The 21468-nt window shown below is 43.5% G+C and overlaps 1 protein-coding gene across 3 annotated transcripts; it reads right to left on the reverse strand.

The window, feature by feature from the left end:
* Positions 1–384: 384 nt before the first annotated feature.
* Positions 385–21260, reverse strand: cnot1 (CCR4-NOT transcription complex, subunit 1). Of its 3 annotated transcripts, none has more exons than XM_035156077.2 (49): positions 21090–21260; positions 19181–19478; positions 18960–19067; positions 17440–17532; positions 17080–17148; positions 16032–16086; positions 15414–15617; positions 15159–15327; positions 14862–14988; positions 14426–14536; positions 14043–14213; positions 13704–13831; positions 13354–13594; positions 13075–13194; positions 12719–12841; positions 12445–12596; positions 12128–12278; positions 11663–11876; positions 11429–11554; positions 10891–11015; positions 10488–10774; positions 10330–10408; positions 9949–10194; positions 9692–9832; positions 9415–9594; positions 9168–9284; positions 8966–9076; positions 8787–8864; positions 8238–8415; positions 7804–7973; positions 7392–7688; positions 7097–7237; positions 6630–6734; positions 6291–6410; positions 5864–6058; positions 5624–5766; positions 5413–5521; positions 5078–5247; positions 4447–4678; positions 4111–4359; positions 3756–3919; positions 3518–3635; positions 3286–3387; positions 2995–3168; positions 2695–2844; positions 2415–2595; positions 2003–2135; positions 1787–1921; positions 385–1336 (listed from the first exon to the last, which is right to left on the reverse strand). In XM_035156077.2, the coding sequence occupies exons 2-49, from the start codon at positions 19280–19282 to the stop codon at positions 1258–1260; spliced, it is 7173 nt and encodes a 2390-aa protein (XP_035011968.1). In that variant the 5' UTR covers positions 19283–19478; positions 21090–21260; the 3' UTR covers positions 385–1257. The 3 variants fall into 3 exon arrangements, with proteins under 3 accessions (XP_035011968.1, XP_035011967.1, XP_035011961.1); XM_035156076.2 differs by having other exon boundaries at positions 17440–17538; XM_035156070.2 differs by having other exon boundaries at positions 9949–10203; positions 12116–12278; positions 17440–17538.
* Positions 21261–21468: the final 208 nt, after the last annotated feature.

Raw genomic sequence — 21468 nt, forward strand, 5'->3', positions numbered from 1 at the left:
AAGGGACAGAAATCAACCTAGAAAAATTATGACATCTACATTAAAGCTTTTTAGTTTGGTCCATGTCCCGACCACTAACATGGAGGAGGTGGCGTTTATACTGCAGCCCTCCAGGATCATTAGGCTTCACTTTTTGGTGAGCTGTCAATCACGTTATCCATCTTTACACAGTCTATGTTTGAAACATTTTCTAGTATTTGAACTGCTGGGGCTCGATCACGTTATTCACTTTACTCAATGACATCAGACCATTTCACATTTTGTAATAAAAACAAATTACACTTTTTAAATCATAATGCAGAACAAGATGAAAGCGACGGCGTGTTACTATGGAAACAGCTGGTACACTAACAGCGTCGTCTTGTCCTCAAAGAACACAGATGCTTTGCAGTTTGAATGCTTTATTTCCTGTATGTATGCATACTGCAGTTAAGTAGCAAGAACTAAAGGCAAACTAGAAAGGACTACAAAATACAACACACGGACCAATACATTTACAAAACATTCAAAATGTTACAAAATGGGCTGTATTGGTCCTTCTATTGTTGTTCTTCAATTTGGAACTTTGTACAAATTGTCAAGATACGATGTCACCGTCACTTTGCACAATTTTACAAGTGCCAGGGAGAGACTTCCGGAGCCAGCTTCAAATGGACAAACCATCAGCAAACCGTCTCCACCAACACACCGACACACCAGGAGTAGACCCCCACCGCACCTGGCAGACTAAACTACAGCTTCCTGTCCCGCTCGGGGATAAAAATGAACCAAATCAAAGTAGCAGGCAGCTTTTTTCTCTTCAATCATCTACCTTTCAGCCTCTGAAAGCAACAAAAAAAACGTCAGAAAAAAAGGATTTGTGTGGGAGGAAAGCAAACCAAGAACTTTGGTAGTGAGTGAAAATATGTTTACATGTCGTAACATGTCAGGATACATTTTATTTGACATGTGAATTGTTCTCCACTTATTTACTCTCCCATTTTCCTTTTTTCAATATTTACATCAAAGCATCAAAAAAGTATATTAAACAGCATGTCCCAACCCATTCTCTCCGTCGCAATTCAGCCCCAAAGGGATCAACAAAAATCTATATCTCCAGATCCATGAGCAGTAGTCCTTTTCGTCCACATCTCAAGTGACTGTGGTTGCCAGTTTATCCAGTGCCAACAGTAAAGAGGGAGGTGTGTGCGTGTGGTGGGGGAGTGGGTCAAGGCCACGGCATCTCTCCCGAGGGCGATGAGCTGGCTGGTTCACATGCTAGCTGGCACTGGTGCCTTCCATCACCTGCTGGGCCTGCTTCTGTCCCATGCAGCACTGGGCTACGGACTGGAACAGCCTGAGGACCAGAGGAGACATTAGAGACGACCGTTAGGAAGCAGCAGAAAAGTTCATCACCTCCACTGAGGAGGTTGTTTTCACCCTCGTGGATTAGAGAGAAACTACTGAACGGACATGAACGAAAACTTCATGGAAGGACGGGACATCGGCCGAGAAAGAATTTAAAAAAGGGGCTGATCCAGGGATTCTTTTCTTTAACATTAGATAAGATGATAGGCCGTTGATTGAAAATTTCACCAACTTCCCAGGGAATCATTCATAAATCTGAATATTAAGAGGACTGATATCTACGAACATGTGCAGAGAGGATCCAAATAAAAGTCCTGATCTAGTGAATTTAAATGCAGTTTGTTAAGTGGACTGTTGGATCCACTGACTGTCATTCTAGTTTCTTTATTATAAATCATCAACACAGTTCTTAAATCAATGAGTCCAACAGGGAACCTACTTTTCAATCTCAGGGGCACAGTGCACAAAGTCGTGGCTCCAGAACTTGAAGGCAGGATTCTTGATCAGCTCGATGAAGGTGATGAGGAGACCCCAGGGGTGAGGCCTGTTCACGATCAGCCTCTCCAGCAGAACCCTGAGGGGGACACAAAGCTTTAATACAGAGAAAATACCTAACTTAGTGATGGATAACTTTTCCTTTGTCACTCAGACTCACCTGGTGATCTGCTCTTGGATGGCCTCTGTGTTGGCTTCAGCAAACAGGTAGAGCATGGTGCAGCTGAAGTAGTGGGTGTGACTGTTGGGGTAACGCAGCTGATTTGCGATCGCGTTCAAGAACAGGTAACGCCCTGAGGAGACATGACAGCAGAAATATGATCAGTGATTCTGGTTTTTAAATGCAGAACATATCAAGAGTTACACCAAATACAAAATGCACTACTAAGCAACACTGGTAAAACTTATGGTATCACCAAATGTTAATACACCTCAAAACCACACAGAAGCCAGAAAAATTCCATGTAATATCAAACCATCTTAGAAGATGGTTAATGACAATGGCCTGAAAAGTTGTAAACCTCCCAGGACTCATCTACCATTGGATAGAAAACAAAGATATGCTTCCTTACCCTCAGTGTCCAGGTCCACGGCCAGGTTCTGGAAGATGTCCATGTGTGCAGAGTGAGTGATGGTGCTCATGGAGGGCGTGCTGCCCTTGTTGTGGATGTGAGCGATGGCCTGTGTGCCTACGTACAGCACGAGAGCATTGATCAGCTGGATGTTGTAGCGATTTCCTGGCTCATTGGACACCTGCAGACAGAAAGAATCATTAAAGCATTAATATTAATTAGAGCATATTAATCCTCCGAGTAACAATAATAAGGTTGAACAGATCGACACTGGTCTTACCTGCAGGTTGCTGCGCAGCTCTGAGAGGAAAGTGACTGGTGATCGGGTCTTCAGATACGAGTCCAGGTCCTTCTTGAACTGGGAAGGCATGACGCCCGTGAAGTTGGTGAGGATACGGGGAGCGATGTTGATCTCACTCAGCATGTCCACCTGCAGGGGGTGTAGATAGAATCATTAATTTATTACATCATGTGTTAAGTCTCCTAATAAATAATCCAAACTAAAGCCTGACCAATTTGTGGTGACCGATATCATTATTACAAACTCAAACTGCTGCTTTAAGAGAAAGGGAGACTGTACCTTGAGATTGGGTGTGAACGGGTCCGGGAGCCTCATGTTGCGTGGGAAGGCACTGAGGATGAGGTTGCGGAGCTGGATGCAGTTGGGTGGAATAACGTCACAGAAGCCGTAGTGATAGTCACACAGGAACTCTGGGAAGTCGTGCAGCAGGACCAGGAGCACTCGCAGTGTACCCTGAAACAGCACATTTAAAAAAGATTAGAACATCTTCATGCAACCAAGGGGACAGAAACGCTTTTGCTGAACTTGTCTGATACAGGCAGCTGTTGCTAAGGAAACAGGAGAGAGCACCTTGTAGAGGATTTGCATAGGTTTGTTGAGTTCTACATTCCTCAGGAAAGGTGCCAGGTACTTGAAGAGATCAATCAGCAGCTGTGCGTACATGGGCCAACCCTGGAAGACAACAGGCAATTAGACCAAGATTCAAAAACTGCAAATTTAGGGAAAACAGGGAGATAAGTCTATAAAGAATATCAAATGTAAGCTTTTTTTTTTAAGTTTGTTTAGCATTGTTGTTGATTACCTTCTGCTGTGGTGTGTGCGCGAGCATTCTGGCAATGAAGATGCGATGGGAGATGAGTTCCAGCCAGGCGTACACAAAGCCAGGGGCCTTGGTGGGTCTCAGGATGTGGAAGGTATTGCTGCAGATGGAGGGAAAAAGTTAATCCAAAGAAAACATCTTTAACCACTAACCATGCATTTAAACTACAAACTGAATATAGTAACTCAGTCACGGTTGATGCTCATCATGAAGGTCTTACCAGAAGGCAGTGAGTGTCTGGAAGTTGATGGTCTCAAGGACGTGTTCAGGAGCATTGAGCTCCAACAGCAGCATGATGAAAATGCGGTGGTATGGCAGCTGTTGGAATTCTGTCTGACGGACATCATGGTCCTGGATCAACACCCCAACAACGATACCCAGCACCTAAAGGCAAGAAAGGAGAACGTGATCAGAATCAAGAAATCAGGGTTTACATGGGAAAGAATCAAGTGAGGTTTTTATCAGCTGCCTGTTTGAATCTACATCACACATGCCCATATTCATGTAACAGTTTGAGAAGAATATCCCTCTACTTAGATATATTTAGTAATTATATATATTATAACCTTCTGTACCTTGTTGAGGAGGTTGATCTTTGTCACTGTGTTGGTGGCCTCTCCAGAGTGTTTGACCAGCAGGGCTATCAGCCTCACAAAGGCATCCAGGTTGTGGTAACACTTGGCTCTGATGATGGCTGCGCTGGCTGCTGGGTTGTGCTGCTGCTCAGCTTGTGCCCGATAGCTGATCTCCACACACATTTCTGTGCACAGCCGAAAGAACCTTGTGATCAGGTCATCAGTCTTTAAGATTCCCTGTCCGTGCATCTGGAGACAAAAGCGGGAGACGTGAGGTTAACACGAGGAGCAATGGATTTCAGGGCATTTTTACAGAATTGATAAATAAGTGTTTACCTGGCCAACAAAGGCAGAGAATGCTTTGGTACTGTCCCTGCCAGCAGCAGCTGAGTGATACAGGTTCACCCATTCCCTCAAGAGGTACTCCGCCTTCTCCCTCAGGCCTGGGGGATCGTCGTATTCTGAAGCCTGTGAAATCCCAGAGTGCATCATAAAGTTGGGTCCACCGTGGGCCCGGTCAATCATGGCTTCGTAATTGGAGCGGACAACATCCATGAGCTGGGGAAGACTGAGGACGAGGACAAAACGAGCAGTCAGTGTTAAAGCTTTAGTGAATACAGCCACTCCATGTGCATTTAATAAATTAGCTTCAAATGGCAGAAAATCTAAAATAACCTGGTAAATACTATATGGATTAGATCCAGTGTGACCCTGATACAAAGTGTAGTGGGTTGTCAAAGTACTGCAACTGGGCCAACAAGTATTACATTCTTTGTTTACTATGTGGACTTGGTAATCAGTCAAATTCAGTGTTTCAGATAATCACAACAGGGACTTAGTACTTTACACTGGGGCCCAGACTACTCCTGCCATCAGTGTAGCCATATTCTCAAATGGAAACTTGAAACCTACAGATAATGTACAACAGCAAATGATAAACAGTTTTAGCACTGCAGCAGTTCTTTACCCCTCAGGTGCGTTGGCTCTGGAGTGTGCACAAGTCCTCATCAAAGTCTCAATGGTGTGGAAGAGGTCAGCCTCTGTGACATGGCTGACACTGCGTTCATCTACGAGCAGCAGCTTCACTAACTGCATGGCGAACGCAACTGCCATGTAGTGCAATCCATTTTCCATAGACTGGAAGAAAAAAGAAAATGACAAAAATTAAATTACAGGAATAAATCAAGTGCCAATGTACCATCATCATGTTCATATTACTACACCAAGCCCCAAAATAAGCTGTAGAGATAGAAAATAAAATATCAATGTTAACTACAGACTGTTTAAGTGTGTATTTTGTACCTGTGCCAGGTGTAAGTCATACTGCTGCATATTCACAAGATGGTTCCTGATCAGAAGCTCAACAGCTTCTACGTTGTATTTGTACTCATCACGGCATTCTATCAGACACCTGTAACCACAAACACCAGGTAAATCAGACATTAATCTTTACAAAACATCCTGTGTAAGGAGTCACCTTGTGTCGTGCGCCACAGGGAATATGATAATTCACCTGGTGATCTGCTTATTGCACCACTGTGGTCCATAGGCACGTCCGTCCTGCAGGGCTTTGAGCACCAGCAGGTGGCACTCTCTGTAGCGGAGCAGCAGGTCGGCATCAGCCCCACTAGTGGCATCTAGAAGACCTTCAACAGCCTGGAAGAAATGGAGAAACCAACTTAGTAAAGCACGCCAATACAAATGGATACTAGGACTTCAGACTTAACTGGAGCTACAGAAGTAACCACTCTACCTTCTGCAGGAGGCCAAGTGCGGCGATGCCGTCCCTGGAGTTCCGTGCCAAAGCCACTGCCTCCAGCAGGCTGCGCAGGGACTGGGTCAAGGGGTTCATGGCGAGGGCGGGGGGGATAGCATGAAGATGTTGCTCTAAGTCTGCCATGCACTTATCGTAGATCTGAGCCACATCGTCTGTGGCCCATGCCTGTTGCTGTAAACAAACAGAGGGACATGGGATTTAGTTCTGAGGGCTTAAAATGGCAATATTCACCTGTGATGCTACTTTACCTGACATGACACACGGAGCACTTAGTCAGGTGTTAGCGATTTCATTTTCTTATAAACTGTATTGTATTTTTTAAGGAATACAATTGGCATAAATCAGATTCACAATCATTTTAATGAGCACTGAAGAATTGTGTTAATCGTCACCAGGGCCTCACCTTCATGGGCTGAGCCAGGAAGCCAGTGGGTTGTGAGAGATCATTACTGGGGAGGAAACCGGGAACATTTCTGGCAAACTCCTCATACACAGCCAGTTGCTTCGGGTCCACTCCTCCCACCTGAAAGATGGACATGAAGTTTGTTAAAATGTGTCCAGGGACTGACGGCAGCGTGAAAAAAATTGCTGAATCATCATAATCCTACTGGACATACTGGAAGGTTCCTGTAAGTGAGCTACCAAGAAAATAAGACTTGTTCAAAGCTGGTGTTCACAATCACAACAGATGGTCTCTTATTTTAAATGATATTCAGGAGACTGGATGTTCCAGGGATCTTACCTTGAGTCTTATCTGCTCGGGCATACGTTCAGCTTGGTAAGTCAGGACAACCGGATCACAATAACGCCGTCCCTCCTGGCGTGCGTGCTTCCTCAGCTCAAACTCCTAGAATAAGAAATACCAGATTAAGAAATCATACAATTTTTATTAAAGTTTACTTTAGTTTAATATATTTATGTAAACTGAATAACACAAAAGACGAGAATGGAAATTACACACTTTCCACTTATTGAGGCTTGTTGTTGAAGTTTGCCAATATTGTCTTTAGACGTGGTGGCAGTAAAACATGCACATTTCCAGAATACAACAGAAAACCTGTTATTAGACTTGGACTGTTCAGTTTCCAGTATTATTATTATCTACAATGCTAATTAATGGCTTAATAACTTAATGCTGATGTGACATTGTCCACAGTTGATGGATAAGAAATGCATTCATATTTTCGGTTTTTCTTCTGCAGGTCTCACCGTGGCCAGTCTCTTGTCCATTTCAGGACCAGCCTTCTCCACAGCCGTTTTCTGAATGAAACAACAAGCTAATTCACAGTTGTCTTGAGCGATCCGAGCAGCAGCCTCTTCCATCATTTCCCTTTGTTGTGGGGTTGGTGCCTGAGAGAATAAACAGTTTAAGGTAAAGAAGTGGGAATGTTGCAGGTTATTAGACAAAAAAGAAAGGAAAGGTGGGTGTTTGGGAAAATTAAGCTTTCTCCATTTCTTATGGTTCACTAATTGTTGATGTTTGCCTTCATGTTCTTCATCTTACCCTGAGAGCAGCAGCAAAACTGTTCTTCAGGTTGGTGGCGATGCTCATGAGCAGCGGCTCGCGGCAGGTGATCATGGCCATGCCAGCGGTCAGGTTTCTCATCATATGATGGGCAGCGACCCGCATGCGGGACTCCTCTGAATCCAGGGCAAAGTCCTTCCTGATGATCTGCTCACAGGTTGTCATAGCAATTTTAATAGAGCGATCAACCACAGGATGCACTAGCTCCTGGACGGCTCGCTCTACTGATTGCCGTACACACTGCTTCAACTGAGGATGGGCCTGTAGCAGAGGGATCTGAAGAGGGAAGATGTGAGAGAAAAGTCAAGAAAGGAGAAGAAAATATTTTTCAACAGGAGAAAGAAAAGACGCGAGACGAGGTGCATTTGTCTTCAGGGGTTTTAACACTTACATTGACATTTATATTGATGTGTGGAGCCAGGCCAGCCAAGGCGTACACATTGATGTCATGGTAACTGAACTGTGGGGTCGGGGGCCCAGTGGTTGTGCAGGCGGTGGTGGTGGCAGCTGGGGTTGAGGGAGGAGCTGCGAATGGGACAAAGTCCCCTGTTGGACAAAAGACTATAATGGGATTAATATCACTGTCCACAAACATTAATAGAAAGCAAGAAAATAAATAACAACAATAATTAAAATGCATTTAAGCAGGATATGTAGACCCGAGGACCAAAACATTTAAACAATAATAAGACAGGTGAATCCTAACACAGACAAGTTAGACTATAATTTTAGATGTTGGTTGTTGCATTTAACTGATCATCTCTGGCTGACAACATAATCCAGATGTAGGAGCAGGTTGAGAACCAAAAAGTATTTAGTATCCACCTGTGGTAGAGACTGGTAGCAACTCCTCTGGGGGTTTTGCCTCCTTCTTTGGTGCAGAAAGTTGCTCCTCTAGACACTTCAGCTTGTCCTTGTCCTTCAGGAGGGTTCCAGGCTTCAGGTCATTTATGTCCAGAGACAAGTTCTTACACAGAACTTCAATTTCAAACTTTAAGTTAAGCTGCAAAAAAAAAAAAACAAGAGATCAATGTGAGCAATACAATTACACTTGTCTACTGATACATGTCATAATTGTACAAAGGTACCATTGAATGAAAAGTTGTAATTAAGTTCAACTGGAACATATTGGAGTTATTGGTAAATGCAGAATAGCCACTTGACAACATGAGGGTTTAGGCCTATTTTGGCTGTATTAGTTAAAATACAGATATGATTGGATATGACTTATGTGGTAAGATTAGTGCATATACATCACCAAATCAAAAATGTTAATAAAAAGGACAAGCAGTGTCCTTCTCACTATGATTTCAATGAGATCAGGGCTTGGGTTTCTATGGCTACTAGGGTTAAGGGGAGGAGTATTTGTTTTACCTTGAGGTCATGTTCCTGATGAAGCTCAGCAAGGACATTCATGATGGCCATAGTCCAGGGATTCTGGGGCCTGAAAACCTACAGCATAAAAAAAAACACATTTGTTAATTCATTGAGGGGGAATTAAGTAAATTACAGTAGTTTGATAAGGTCTTTCAGCTGCCTTCTGTGTTGCTCACCATGCTCCGCAGACTAGATTCCAAAACCTTCGCCACAAAGGGAACCACATAGAGTAATTCCTGCTGGCCTTTCACGTAGGCTTCTAGTAGCAGAGACTTGACTTCCAGATCCTGGGAAAAGGAAAAACATATTTAAAAATCTGACAGGAGACCCATCCCATAATGATACAACAGAGCCAGTGAACGTGTTACAAATTCTTACTGTATAGAGGATGGGCTTGTTCTTAGCCAGTGTTATCATCCCCAACCAGTGGCCCAGATTCTTCAGCAGGGAGCGATCAGAGAAATTGGCAGCTGCCTTGTCCGAGGTCAAGAGCACCTGAAAAACAGATAATAGGGAAATGTGAGTATTTCAGAAATGATGACCCTTAATGGGTTAAAAAATGTTTTACACTAAGAAAATAGGCAGGAAAATGCGCATTTAAAGCCGCCCTCTTCCACTCTTTTACCTTGATGTTCCTGTAAGTCTCATTGAGGACCATCTTGACAAACTCTGGGTTCTTGAGAGTGTCCAGAAAGTTGGAGTACAGACTGTGGAAGTTGGGCTCAATGCTGACACGCTTCATCACGAGGTACTGAGACACCCAGGGCATAAACTCATCCTTCACAGTCTCTTTCAACTCCTCCACCTGAGAAAAAGAACATATGGTTAATATTAAAAAAAGGTTATTAAACATTCATGTTTTCTTCGGACTACAGTGAATGTTTTGTGAGTGTCCCCTTTACCTTCTGTGTCATGTTGGACTGGGACAGGTTGTTGAAGATAAAAGCGATCTTCTCCTGGACATTCTCTGGAGGCTCTACAATTCTTTCGTTTTGGTCAGTCGCCACCAGCAGTGTGTCAATGTTGGTAGTGTTTATGGAGGGCTGCAAAGTGGAACAAGGACAGTTTAGCTTTTGAAACAGTAGTAAGGACTTTATACGTGTATGAGTTTCATGCGTAAAAACGTAAACCAATTGCTAAGAGTGGCCAATCAACTCACCGGCACATCCTTCTTGAAGGTGCTGGGCGTTGGTCTTGTAATTGTGGTGGTCTTTGCTGCTGTGGTTGTAGTCGTGGAGGGGGTGACGAGGGTGCTGGGCGGACCTGGTTGTGGGGCTTTAGGGCCACCAGGTGGCTGCGATTGGGACTGGGCTTGAACTTGTGCCAGTGCCAGACTACCAGGTGTGGTGATGGAGCCTTGCATCTTCACCGGAGGGTCCCGTGACTGTTGGCCATACTCGATATACTGCACACACAGGATATTGAAAGATACAGAGCGGGAGATTTAATCTATCAGTATGTGGAATACCCTTTCTGTCATCAGAGAGGAGAAACTAAAGCTTTAAAATGGTTACAACATAAATTAAGGAAACCTGATTACCTCTTGTAAATGGTGGGGAAACTGCAAGAAGTGGGCAATTGAAGCCAAGTGTTGACAATACTGAGGATAGTCCTTTAGTCTAAAAATATAAGATACATTAGCATGACATAAAACGACAGGTGCTATGTTAAACCTTTTCTTTTAAAGCAAATTAATACCTGTTTTTGAACCTATCTAGGGCAGCTATTCCAAAGTAATACATTTTGGATCCATAGGGTTTTCTTAAGGCTTCAAGGACATATCGGAGGGCTAAGCCAAGGGCCATGTAGGTGACGAGACCCTTCTCGATAATTCCACCAAAAAGGCAGGCAGTGATGTGCAGCTCCTTGTCTGGGTACTGGGGGAAGAACCGGTATTCCTCAAACAAGTTCCGAAGCATGCAGTTGAAGACCTCTCGCTCCCGCTTGATGGTTGAATCCTTGAACCTCTGCAGCATCTCGAGTACCTGCACAATAACGCAGTGGGAGATGAGTGAATTTGAAACACAGGAACATTTAGAATATTGATGAGTAGAACTAGTAAACAGTGGCCAACTTTTCATGAACACATTTTTGTACATACTTCATCCACGGACATGGTCGGGTGAGGTGGGTGGTTGTAGATGCGCTGGAAGTAACTGTTTGCCTCATCGTCTATCTCTTTGCTAAAGTGCTGGTTTGCCTCGGGCCACACCTGAGAAAGGTCAGCTGGAAGAAGACAAACGACATTTAATCATCCATTTTGTTGAATGTTGCAATCCAACACTGGGGCAGCATGAGCAAAGTCATTGGTGAAATTCATTGCACAATCAAGTTATACATCAGACACCCAAAAGACAGATTAAGCAGACAACGAATGGAAGACTGATCTGTATTTCCTCCACAAGTAACTTTTTTTTTTTTAAAGCTGTATGACATTAATTGAGAAAGAAATTTAAGTCACCTAATTGTGGAAAATTGTGTCTTTTAAAACATTTCATGACACAAATTTGCATCAAAACTAAATTTGGAAATCCAAGACAATGATCATAATAATAACTGCAGAGGAAATACAGTGCTGAGCAGCGCAGGGCGGGGCTCTCAGTCACACCACTACCACCACTGACAGGCCTTCATCTTACTCTGCTGAAAGGTAGGTGGATTCAAGCCTGGTGTGCTCATCTTCCTGGTGCCAAACGGGTCAGTGCTTACAGTTGGCATCCCCAGGCTAGCGCCAATGCTAGAGCTGATGCCTGTGCTCAAGGGACCTGGAACAAACGAGACAAAATTACAGATCTAGCCCGAGCTGTGCGATAGTTTTTTACAACTACTAAATATGTTTGTGTGGAAAGAAGGTAATAAAAAAAGCATAGTACCAGAGTCCATACCAGGGAGCTGTGAGGACAGACTGCCAATTCCCCCAAATGGTGTGCTGGGGTTGGGGTTGGACAGTGGGGGGAAGGCCTTAGCTGGGGACTGGGGATTACTAAAAGCTGAACTCAGTGAGGTGGGGAAACCTTGCATGCTCTGAGTGTGTGAGGTGGCTGTGCCCCCTAAGTTCAAGGAACCCATGCCAGATAGAGGGTCCATCTAGAGAAGAGCAAAAAAAGAATTAGGATTATTCACTGGTACAAACCTGACGATGTTTCAGGAACATATTTATGATGTTTATTCAATATCAAAAAGTAAACAAATATATATGTGGCAGAACTGTGACAATAACCTAGTTATATTTTAGGTTTCTTAATTAAGTGAGTAATACAGATCAGTTTTGTTGACATCAATTAAAAAAATTCAGAGTTTACATGTAAAGGCATGATATGGCTTACACTTAAAGATACCTGTACAGGTGAGATGGCATCCAGGCTGCTGGTGCTGGGGGCACGTCCCTTGGGCATCACCCCTGGTGGTGGCTGCCGAGCTTTATTCATCACATTGCTGCAGTTGGCGACCATCGTGAGGATAGTCTCCGACAACTCCTGGGACACACTCCTGAGGAAGAAATGAAAACATATTTAGGTCTCCTCAGTCTCAATATTATCTCATCTTGTGGTCATTACAACCAATGCTGAATTGATCAGGGCTGGCATTGTTGGTCATTTAAACGAATCAGACAAACATAGTATAAAAATGTTAAATAAGTATAATCGCCACTCACCCAGCACAGGACTGCAGGCAGGCCAGCATTGTGGCTAAGGTCTCAGGCGGAAGCTGGGCACTTTTGGGCTGGTCCTTATCAGGGGCCAGACCCCCCATAATGGATGGGCAGCGCCTCTTTAGGAATGTCACACACGCCTGGATAAACGGTTCCTGAGACACAGACAACACAAAATTATAGTAAAAAACAAAGTTCTCGGGGGAATATGATAAAAATAAAAAATCTGCATTGACGTTTGAGAATAACTGCACTTAAATCAATTAAAAAGACATACCCCATGCTCTCTGATTTTGTCAGTCAGCCATTTATCAAGTTTGAGGTATTCACGGCGCGAGGCAAGTGCAGCGAGGTCAATAACAAAGGCAAATGGAGTACCATTCAGCAGCATCGATAGAGACTGGAGAAAAGAAAACACAATCAGCATCTTTGACATATAAACGCATGTAAAGATCAAAATACAAACTTTAGTACTTAATCTAATCGTCTCCAAATCTCACATTTGTCATTTTATTACTTCTGTCTAGAGAGGATATACAGCATGTGGAAGGCTCCTTAAACATAGTTTGTCTACTATGTCTACTTTGTTTTATTATCTCCATATCAATGGTTATTTTGTCTATTCAAACAAACCTTCAAGTCCTGGGCCACGTCCAGGATGCGAGACAGCTTGGCTTGGTCATACTGCTCCCCTCTCATGTACCACTCAGCCATCGAATGCATTATTAACTGACGGATGGATGGAGACTGTCCCTAGAAAAAGAACCATCAGGTTTTCATAAGCATACAAGCAAAAGGAAAACAGCAAACTTAAAATCAGCAAATAACCTAAGTACCAAAGGAAAAAGTAGAACATGACCTCTTGAGTTGAAATCAACTCGTATCAACAGAAAGATGGATTTCAACACCAACCTGTCCATGCCAGGCGTAGTGCAGGATAATGGCAGAGTTGGGGTGGTTGCCCAGAAAGATGGGCATTAGGGTCGAGATGAGCTCATGGCGCAGTGTGTGCCAGGAGGTGGAGATCTGCAGTAATGCCAACACCAACATGTCGGGGCAGAGTTTGATTGGGAAGCTGAACAACTGCTTCACCTGCTCGTACTGGCCCACCTCGGACAGCCTGAGCAGGCTCTCAACCAGGTCCAGACTTTTCCTGTGAACAGTTTGTGACACTCGGTCAAACACAATACAGAGCCACTGAAACTGAGAAACAGATGTGTGCTGCACCCTTCTGCACAGCGGTCAAGCTAAAAGCAACGCACCATGTGGCAATCTCCCGGTTGTCATCCTCTGGTGGTGCCTTAAGGATGTCCGTGGCCACATTGTGACAGGGGTAGTCAGCAAAACAAAACACTTCTGGACTCATCAAGGAGTGTTGAATGAACGACAGCTGAACAAAAACAAACAAGCAGTTAGACATTTGAAGAGCGCCACTGTAAACAATGAAACAGCACCATGTTTACACACAAATCAATTCCATGATAAGCATTGGAATTAATTCATCTTTACTGTTATTAATGACAGCAAATAGTCCCTTTCAAATTTGCCACTATCATTCAGCACTTCACATCATTCTGCTGGATTAGATATTGGTCAGTTACCTGTCCCTCTGCGTGTTTCCATGGCCGATAGATGAGATCGACAGGGAACACCTCAATGCCCAATCCCCTCTGAATGCCGTACACCACAATTTGCAGGCCTTTACTGTCACGGATTGAAAACCCTGCGTGGTCCAGTTCGTACGTCACCTCTTTGAAGTTAAGGCTGGGATTCTAAGAGAAAGATGAAAATCGTAAGTCCCTTGAAAAATAATCTGGTACAAAAACTGATTTCTACAACATTCAGGAGCAGGTATATGAAAGAGTATCGTATGTTTTAACTTTGCACAAATTGCCAGAGTTGTCTGTGGCAGTGTATGGGAAATAAACAATTACTTGGTAAAGGTTATACCAATCTCTTTGGAAATAATGGATAGTTCACTTACAACTTCTTTGACAACGTCGATGAGAACCTCGACATTCCACGTGTGGGCCTGCGAGCCGTCGTTCTTATCCTTACCATCACTCCAGATACCACTACCTGGAGCAGAGATGGACTGTAAGAGAAAACACAAAAGGAAAAGTTAAGCTTTGTTATAGTAAAATGTTTAGATCCCATAAGCCACTTCTCCCATACCAGCAGGAATCTGTTTAGATTTAAAAAGTATTGAATCAAGTAACATTTCAAATCTGAGCTTCTCTTGTCAACTTTCATTTGAAGCTTTTTCCAGCAAAGAGCTCTCCTGTACCGAATCATGTCACAGAAAGAAAAAACATCCAGCAGATTGTCCACATAAAGCAACCCAAACTAAACAAAACTAAAATCTGAGTGACCTAAGACTTCTAACAGCCCAAAGCCCTTCAAACAAATAAACATCTCACCTGTAGGGGGATGCCATCAGTTAGGCCAGAGTGGGTGCGAGCCATCATGCCTAGGACCCTGGCTACCTGGCTGGCCGTCACCTCTCTCACCCCATATTGGAGGATTATATTTCTGCACTCATCCACACTGGAGAGACAAATGCATGCATGTTGATTATGAGCCATATACTGCAGCATTTACATATCAATTCAAATAACTCAAACCACTGAAGGATGTGTAAAGCCCAGGTTATTTTAAATATATAATTTGACTGTTGGTTGTGAGTGCAGCTTAAAAGATGTTTGTAATGAATTCACCTTGCACAGAAGCCATAGCCAACTTCTTGCATGAATTCTGAGAGAGAACTCTCCATCATGGTCTTAGCCAACTCCCCCGAGTCTGGTAGGATCCTGTCCATGAGAATGTCCCGTTTTTCAGGGTACAGCAGTGGTGCGAGCACCACAGGGCAGCGCTCCTGGGGGAAATCTGAAATAACACGGTAAAATAAACAAATGTGGCACTGGCACACTGAATAACAGGATTTGAGTGTTGAGTGCATTGTTCTTCCATACCTCGGCAAAGTGTCTTGAGGAAGGCGTCAATCTGCTCTTGCCCTACCCCACTGGCTCCCTTCTGGCCAAACAGAAGATGGGAGAGCAGTAGGTGCAAGACCTCTATGGCAATGTCTTGGAAGCCACCTTCCTGGTTTCCTCCGAGATCAGCGTCAACGTATGACCGCAGGAGATCTGGAAGTTTCTGCTTGACGAACTGTGCAGCTAAGAAAGTGAAAAACAACTAGTTATGACTAAAAATTTTCGTATTGAAGATCTTCTGTCAAAAACACAAGTGTGTTGTTCCCTTCACTGTGGTTGATACAGTGATGTGGTCAATATAAAACAACTTCAGATATTTAAATAAAACTCCTTTCCTGATGTCCAAATGTTTGCTTTTTAAAAATCATGATTTAATGAAACATTGTTCATTCAGTTTCTCTTTAGTTCATGGTGCTTCTGGTGATTGATAAAAAGATGCCTTGTATTTGTGGTCGATTAAGTTCAATTTAAGAACGCTGCTTCCTACCAGTTTGAGCCAACTTAGTGTTTTGCCTTATGAATGTATGGACCACATTGAGACTTCAGATCATGTTTGCTACAGGTTTAAACGTATTGGGTTCTACCAGAGTTACTTACCAAAGCCGCGAAGGTCTGTGTTGCTGGAATTGAGCAAAGCAAGTCCAAATATAACCTGGGAAGATAAAAAAATCCAGTTAATATTTCAGATAGTCTCTTAGGCCCCGGACACACCTGGTGTTAACATGTGTTTTTTGTGATCCTGCAGTTTCACTATGAATCAAATCTCTTCTTCCTCTTTTTTCACAGCGCAGCTGCATGAAATTCATTCACTCTCCTGACTCATCTCTTTTGCTTGCTCATGCCAACACACACACACAAATATATAACACTTGCTTACTCAGACTGGGTAAAAACAACATAGCTTTGTCTTTGTGAACAGAAATGCTGTAAGTGTTGTTTGTGTAGGGCAGGGAGGTGAGATCTGATCGGAGATCCGATCATGAGACGCATATGGAGCCACATTTCAATAAAATTCTGGTACAATGGAAACAACCTATAGTGATCACTTCGGTGCCAGGCCAAATTGTTAACGATAAGTGGTTGATTACTATAAAAAAAATTGCGTAGCTTCTGTATGATAGTGCTGGAACTTGAAGGAAAGGTAACGGTGCACACACATGCACTGACTCCACTGCTCACTTCTCTCCCTGACACGCAGACCAACATTGTCATCAGACACATAAGTAAACTCAGACTGGGTAAAAACAACAGAATTTGTAAACCTAGACAATGTATGGGAAGCCAGAGAAGATGGCGTGTGCTGAGTTTGGCTTAATTCTGTTGGCAGTGCACAGCACGAATGAAAGAGAGAGAGGAGCAGTAAATTACTGACAGTCGGGAAAAACTGTAAAACTTGTTTACAGACCAAATGTGTATGTAAATTATCACTGTAAGCAGACTAAGTGGAGCTGTGCATGACTGCCTGGGTGTATGTCTTGAGCTTGGTGGTGCTGAGGCTGGGGCCGTGTACACTCTGGACAGTGGAGCTGTCTGGGGTCCCTGGGTCCATTCCCATTGCTTAATTTTCAGCCAGGAAAAACCCTGTATGACCATTGTCCCTTTCAGTTAAGTGATTAATAGAGCGGACTGCAGAGTCATCTCTTACCTCTTGGACCTTGCTGAGCTTAAGAACTTTACTCAGTTGAGTGAATAAATGGGCCGATGGCTTCAAACTCTGGAAGAAAAGTAAACAAACGTTGACTTTAATTCCTGTAATTTTTCTGAACATTCATTTTCAATTCTGAGTTGACATCTTGGGTAGTTTCAGCCTGATACTGAAACCAAGTGCAATTATATTTAAGAGATTTAAAAATGAACAAAGACAGTAACGTATGATGGTGCTTTAAACAGCTGCATATATTCCTTTAGGTAGTTTGTCTTCACCAAGCTAAAATTAATTCTTGTCAGTGACATACAGCCAAACAACCATATTGATTATTGTGAGATTTCATCATCTGCTCCTTACCTTCTGGTAGTGTAGGGGATTGTCAATGGCGTAACACAGAGTGGAGATAAAGTTTGGCTTCGATATCAGCGACACACACTCCTGGATCAGAAACTGTGTCTTGGGCAAGTTGAAAAGCAAAACATACCGAGGAGAAGAGAATAAAGAGAACAGAGGCAGGTGAAGAACAAAATAAGTCTAACAAGTATCAAATCACATGTCTGCCAAGTCAAAGCAATTATTGCATGAGCATAATAATCAAGTAAATACTACCACAACTGTACTTTAGAAAATCTGCCAATATATATATATATATATATATATATATATATAAATAAAGAGGAATCCATTATGAAATACGTGTTCTCAATGGACAATATTTGGAGATGTATGCATTGACTAAGACAGAAAACACACTAATGAGCAATAATGAGAGGACATTAGGAGTTTGTGAAGAAAACTGCCAAATTTAAAAGGTGACTACTAATAACTGAGCACTACTTTGTCAAGTTGGAAGGATGAGGGCCAGTTTATGAACAAGCTCTTTAGACATGCCGCCCCAACCATGTCAGAAATCCAAGGCGTTTCTAGTTGTTGGACACACTGGGCACAGTGAAAAGCCAGCTGTCACATCGGAGGGTAATGTGATACCATTGAAAAATTGGGATACTGATGCAGTCTCTCATGGAAAACAGTGTTTTGCACTACTAGTTGTGTAACATGAAAAAAAAAAAAAGACCTAAAGATGTGCACACTCAGTACTGCGGACCAATCACGGTATGAAGTGGGTGTGAATGTTGGATCACTGGCTTTTGACAATTAGAAAAAAGGTTTCTGATGCTATCTGACCATCTAAAATGGGGATAATGAGTCACCCACAGTCATAGTTTCCAACATATTTAGCCAGCAATTCACTCAAAAGACTTAATTTAATGGGGCAACCTGGGTCCCTGATACAAGCTCACATCTCTCCCTGGAATTATGAAGCTGTTTTCAGACATGGCTCCTGCAGAGTTTCTGCTGACTTTATACTAAGGGGACAGGCGGAGAAAGTCCACAGAAACCCCAGAGGCTCTCGCTCAAACGTTTGCATTCTCGCTGTGGAGAAACCTGAATATTCTGACTTCAGTGCATTTCTGAAAGCAGCTGATGTTTAATGATGGCTGGAATTTTATGTCCATCAACACTTTGAAAGAATATTGGAATGGGCGTCTTATAAATTTAATTCTAAAAAGTAGACGTTTAACCTGTTCTTATATCTAAATGCTTTCATTTATTATTGTGATTTCAGTCCCCTGGCTGTGTGCACAATCTTAATTTTAATAAGAAACATGTGAAAAAGTTTTTAACTTCCAAGCAGAGCAGGTGAACTTTAGTCAAACAAAGTTCAGAATTTAAAAGCTAATTTTAAGAAACATTAAATGCTGCCCCATGAAACGCCCCTTTCCTTGCTAAATGAAAACAATTACTGTTTACAGCAACTATTACCACTAATTAATGAAAAAATATAAACTAGCAGTATGTTTCTGATCATAAATTACCTGGTGAAAGTCCTTGCCACTGCTTTTACCATCGCCACTGAAATCCACATGAGAGAAGAGACAGCGTAGTAGATGCCTGTCTGCCTCGGGACCGTGACGATTCACAATCTGGGAGAGCACAGGGAACACATCAATACATGGACACAACCAGATATCTCGGCACCCCATGCCGATGAACTATAACATCTCTGTTGACACAACATGTTCTCGATAGCACTTACATGTTGTATTTCTTGCTGGCTGGCTCGGTAGTTTTTCTTTATTAAATTGTCCACCAGATAGCTGATCTGAGACAAAGCCAGCGAGAGCGAATCAAGATTCATTGCTGGTTGGGGCGGAAGCAGGCGGCCGAGCACGGCGCAAAATCACCATTATTCCCCTTTTGTCACTTCAGTGATAGGTTAATTCTGCTCCCCCCCCCCAAAAACTGTGAAAAAAAAGTCAACTTCCAAATGGGTTTTCCAATCAGTGTCTCCCGCTTGTAGATAAAGTCCTTCAGTTTAAAAACGAGTTCAGCATCTGGAATGAAAGAGAGATTTATTAGAATAACAATCTTTAACAAATTAAAGCTTTTGCGACAGGAACAAACAAAGACACCGGAGACACAATTTGTTTAAATTCCTTTGTAAACAGCACGAAAACCTGATCCTGTAGTCTGAGTGGCAGACTGGGCAGTATTTACCATCCATTCACAACATCCAGTACTGTGACAGGCTTTGGGGCCTATGAGCGTGGCAGACCTGGAGCTGCAGTCAAACATGTTTTTTTACCTCTGCTGCCCTTAATGTATCTGCAAATACAGTCCGCACACATTTGAGTTTGAGTCGAGTGTGCTATCTTCACGACGACAGAGCAGAGTTACATAAAACCTTTAACGTGCCAGTAGCCTGTGCTAGGCCTCGATCGTACTCCCCCCCCCACCCACCCCCTCCAATACTTGGCACACCGATTCAAAGCTTGTTACGTTGCTCACCGGGCAAACTAACTTCTCTGCTTTTAATAGCACGTTCGGTACGAAGCGTGCATTAACCGGCTCGCCTGCACGCAGCGTGAGGAGCAGCTAGCACCGGGGTTTCCTGGCGAATAAAGGGCAGAATACCCCCCACTCGGACAAAGAGCGAGCTAGTTTCAGTTAGCTACTGTTGACGGGAGAAAAAAAAAACCTCGCGAGTTGCCTACGCGTGAATTAAGAGTTTAGCGGCCGTGATTTTTGCCAGAATTCTTAGGTGGTTCGGGTTATAGATTAAAAAACTAACGATTCGTATTTTGGGACAGTCTATTGTGGCAAGTGGGGCCAGCTAGCTAACAACCGAAGCTAACATCACCATGACGCTGGTAAACACTCGCTTCGAGAGAAGTTTGAGTTAACGTTAGCCAACATGTCCACGAGAAACGTTAGCTAGCGGTTAACATTAACAAATAATTATGTATCCACAAAACATTTCATTGTAAAGACCGTGGGTTTGTCCCGGGACTAATTTGGCCGCGGTCGATATCTTACATTGTCTCCCAAAATCTCACCAACTCCCCGTAGCCTGCAAGCTAATGCTATCAAATCAAGAATATACGCGAAGTTAGCATTAGCAACAGCGCCAGCTGGCGTGTGTGAATAAGCAAACGCTCACCGCTATTGTCTTGTGTCCAATTTTTAAAATGGTCGTTTGAATTCTCGAACTAAATAACGAAACCCCGGGTCCGTTAAAACACGCCTCGGCCGTGGAGGCGAAGGCCGCGAGTATTGCGGATGGGGGTTAGCCAGCTAACATTAGCACCAGCCTTGTTAACGTTAGCTTCCTCCTAACGGGCTCCGACTAATCGTTGGGCTTCGCTAACACGGTAATAGCAAATTCTGCCTTTTACCGACGCCGCGGCCGTTACACCGAGCGTCCGTCGGTGTCGACCCGAGCCACGACGCCACCGGTGGAAGAAAACTGCGAACACTCGACGAGAAATGCGGCTAAATTCAAGGATTGTTACTTTCTCCACGGGACCAATATGACAGCAGCTCTTCAGCAAATATCCCCGACCCCGCGCTGGTGGCTAGCGGCCATCCTCCGTGTTAGCATCGCCGCTTGTGCGATACGCGAAACTCCGCTGCCGGAGGTTTACGGGACGAGTCGTGAATCTCACCGTGCTTCCCAGAAAGTGGATCAGATGTTCATCCCGCCTCGGTGCTCGCAACAAACTTGTCGAAACAGTAGAGTCGCTGTGCCTCCACTTCTGATTGATTTTCAAAATAAAATGGCGACTGTCACCGCCGCGGCGCGCTCACGGTTCGAGTGCGTGAGCTTATCCGCGCGACACGGACGGTAGGTGCACGCCGGTGTTCGACACCTGGTCCGAGCAGCGCGTCACCATGGTTACCTGCTCTTCTTCTTCTTCTTTTTTTTCGGAGGTGTGTTGGTGCTTAGCAACGCTGCCTCTTGTTCATCACCACAGTCAACACGTTAAACATGAGGGAAACGTGGAGGTTCAACGTTAATCTGACGCTGATTCTGATCTTTAATTG

Source organism: Hippoglossus stenolepis, chromosome 5 (assembly GCF_022539355.2).
Source record: "Hippoglossus stenolepis isolate QCI-W04-F060 chromosome 5, HSTE1.2, whole genome shotgun sequence".
NCBI classification, from domain to species: domain Eukaryota; kingdom Metazoa; phylum Chordata; class Actinopteri; order Pleuronectiformes; family Pleuronectidae; genus Hippoglossus; species Hippoglossus stenolepis.

Bases quoted from the DNA above. Each gene is read 5' to 3' on its own strand.
- cnot1 (XM_035156070.2), bottom strand. From the start codon at position 19,282: ATGAATCTTGATTCGCTCTCGCTGGCTTTGTCTCAGATCAGCTATCTG. The intron at 9,833-9,948 runs GTGAGTTGATTG...TCCACTTTGCAG, and splicing joins CCTTCAAGAAGGATGTGCCG to CCCTCCATAAACACTACCAA. The intron at 5,522-5,623 runs GTGAATTATCAT...TTGTGGTTACAG, and splicing joins TGCAATAAGCAGATCACCAG to GTGTCTGATAGAATGCCGTG.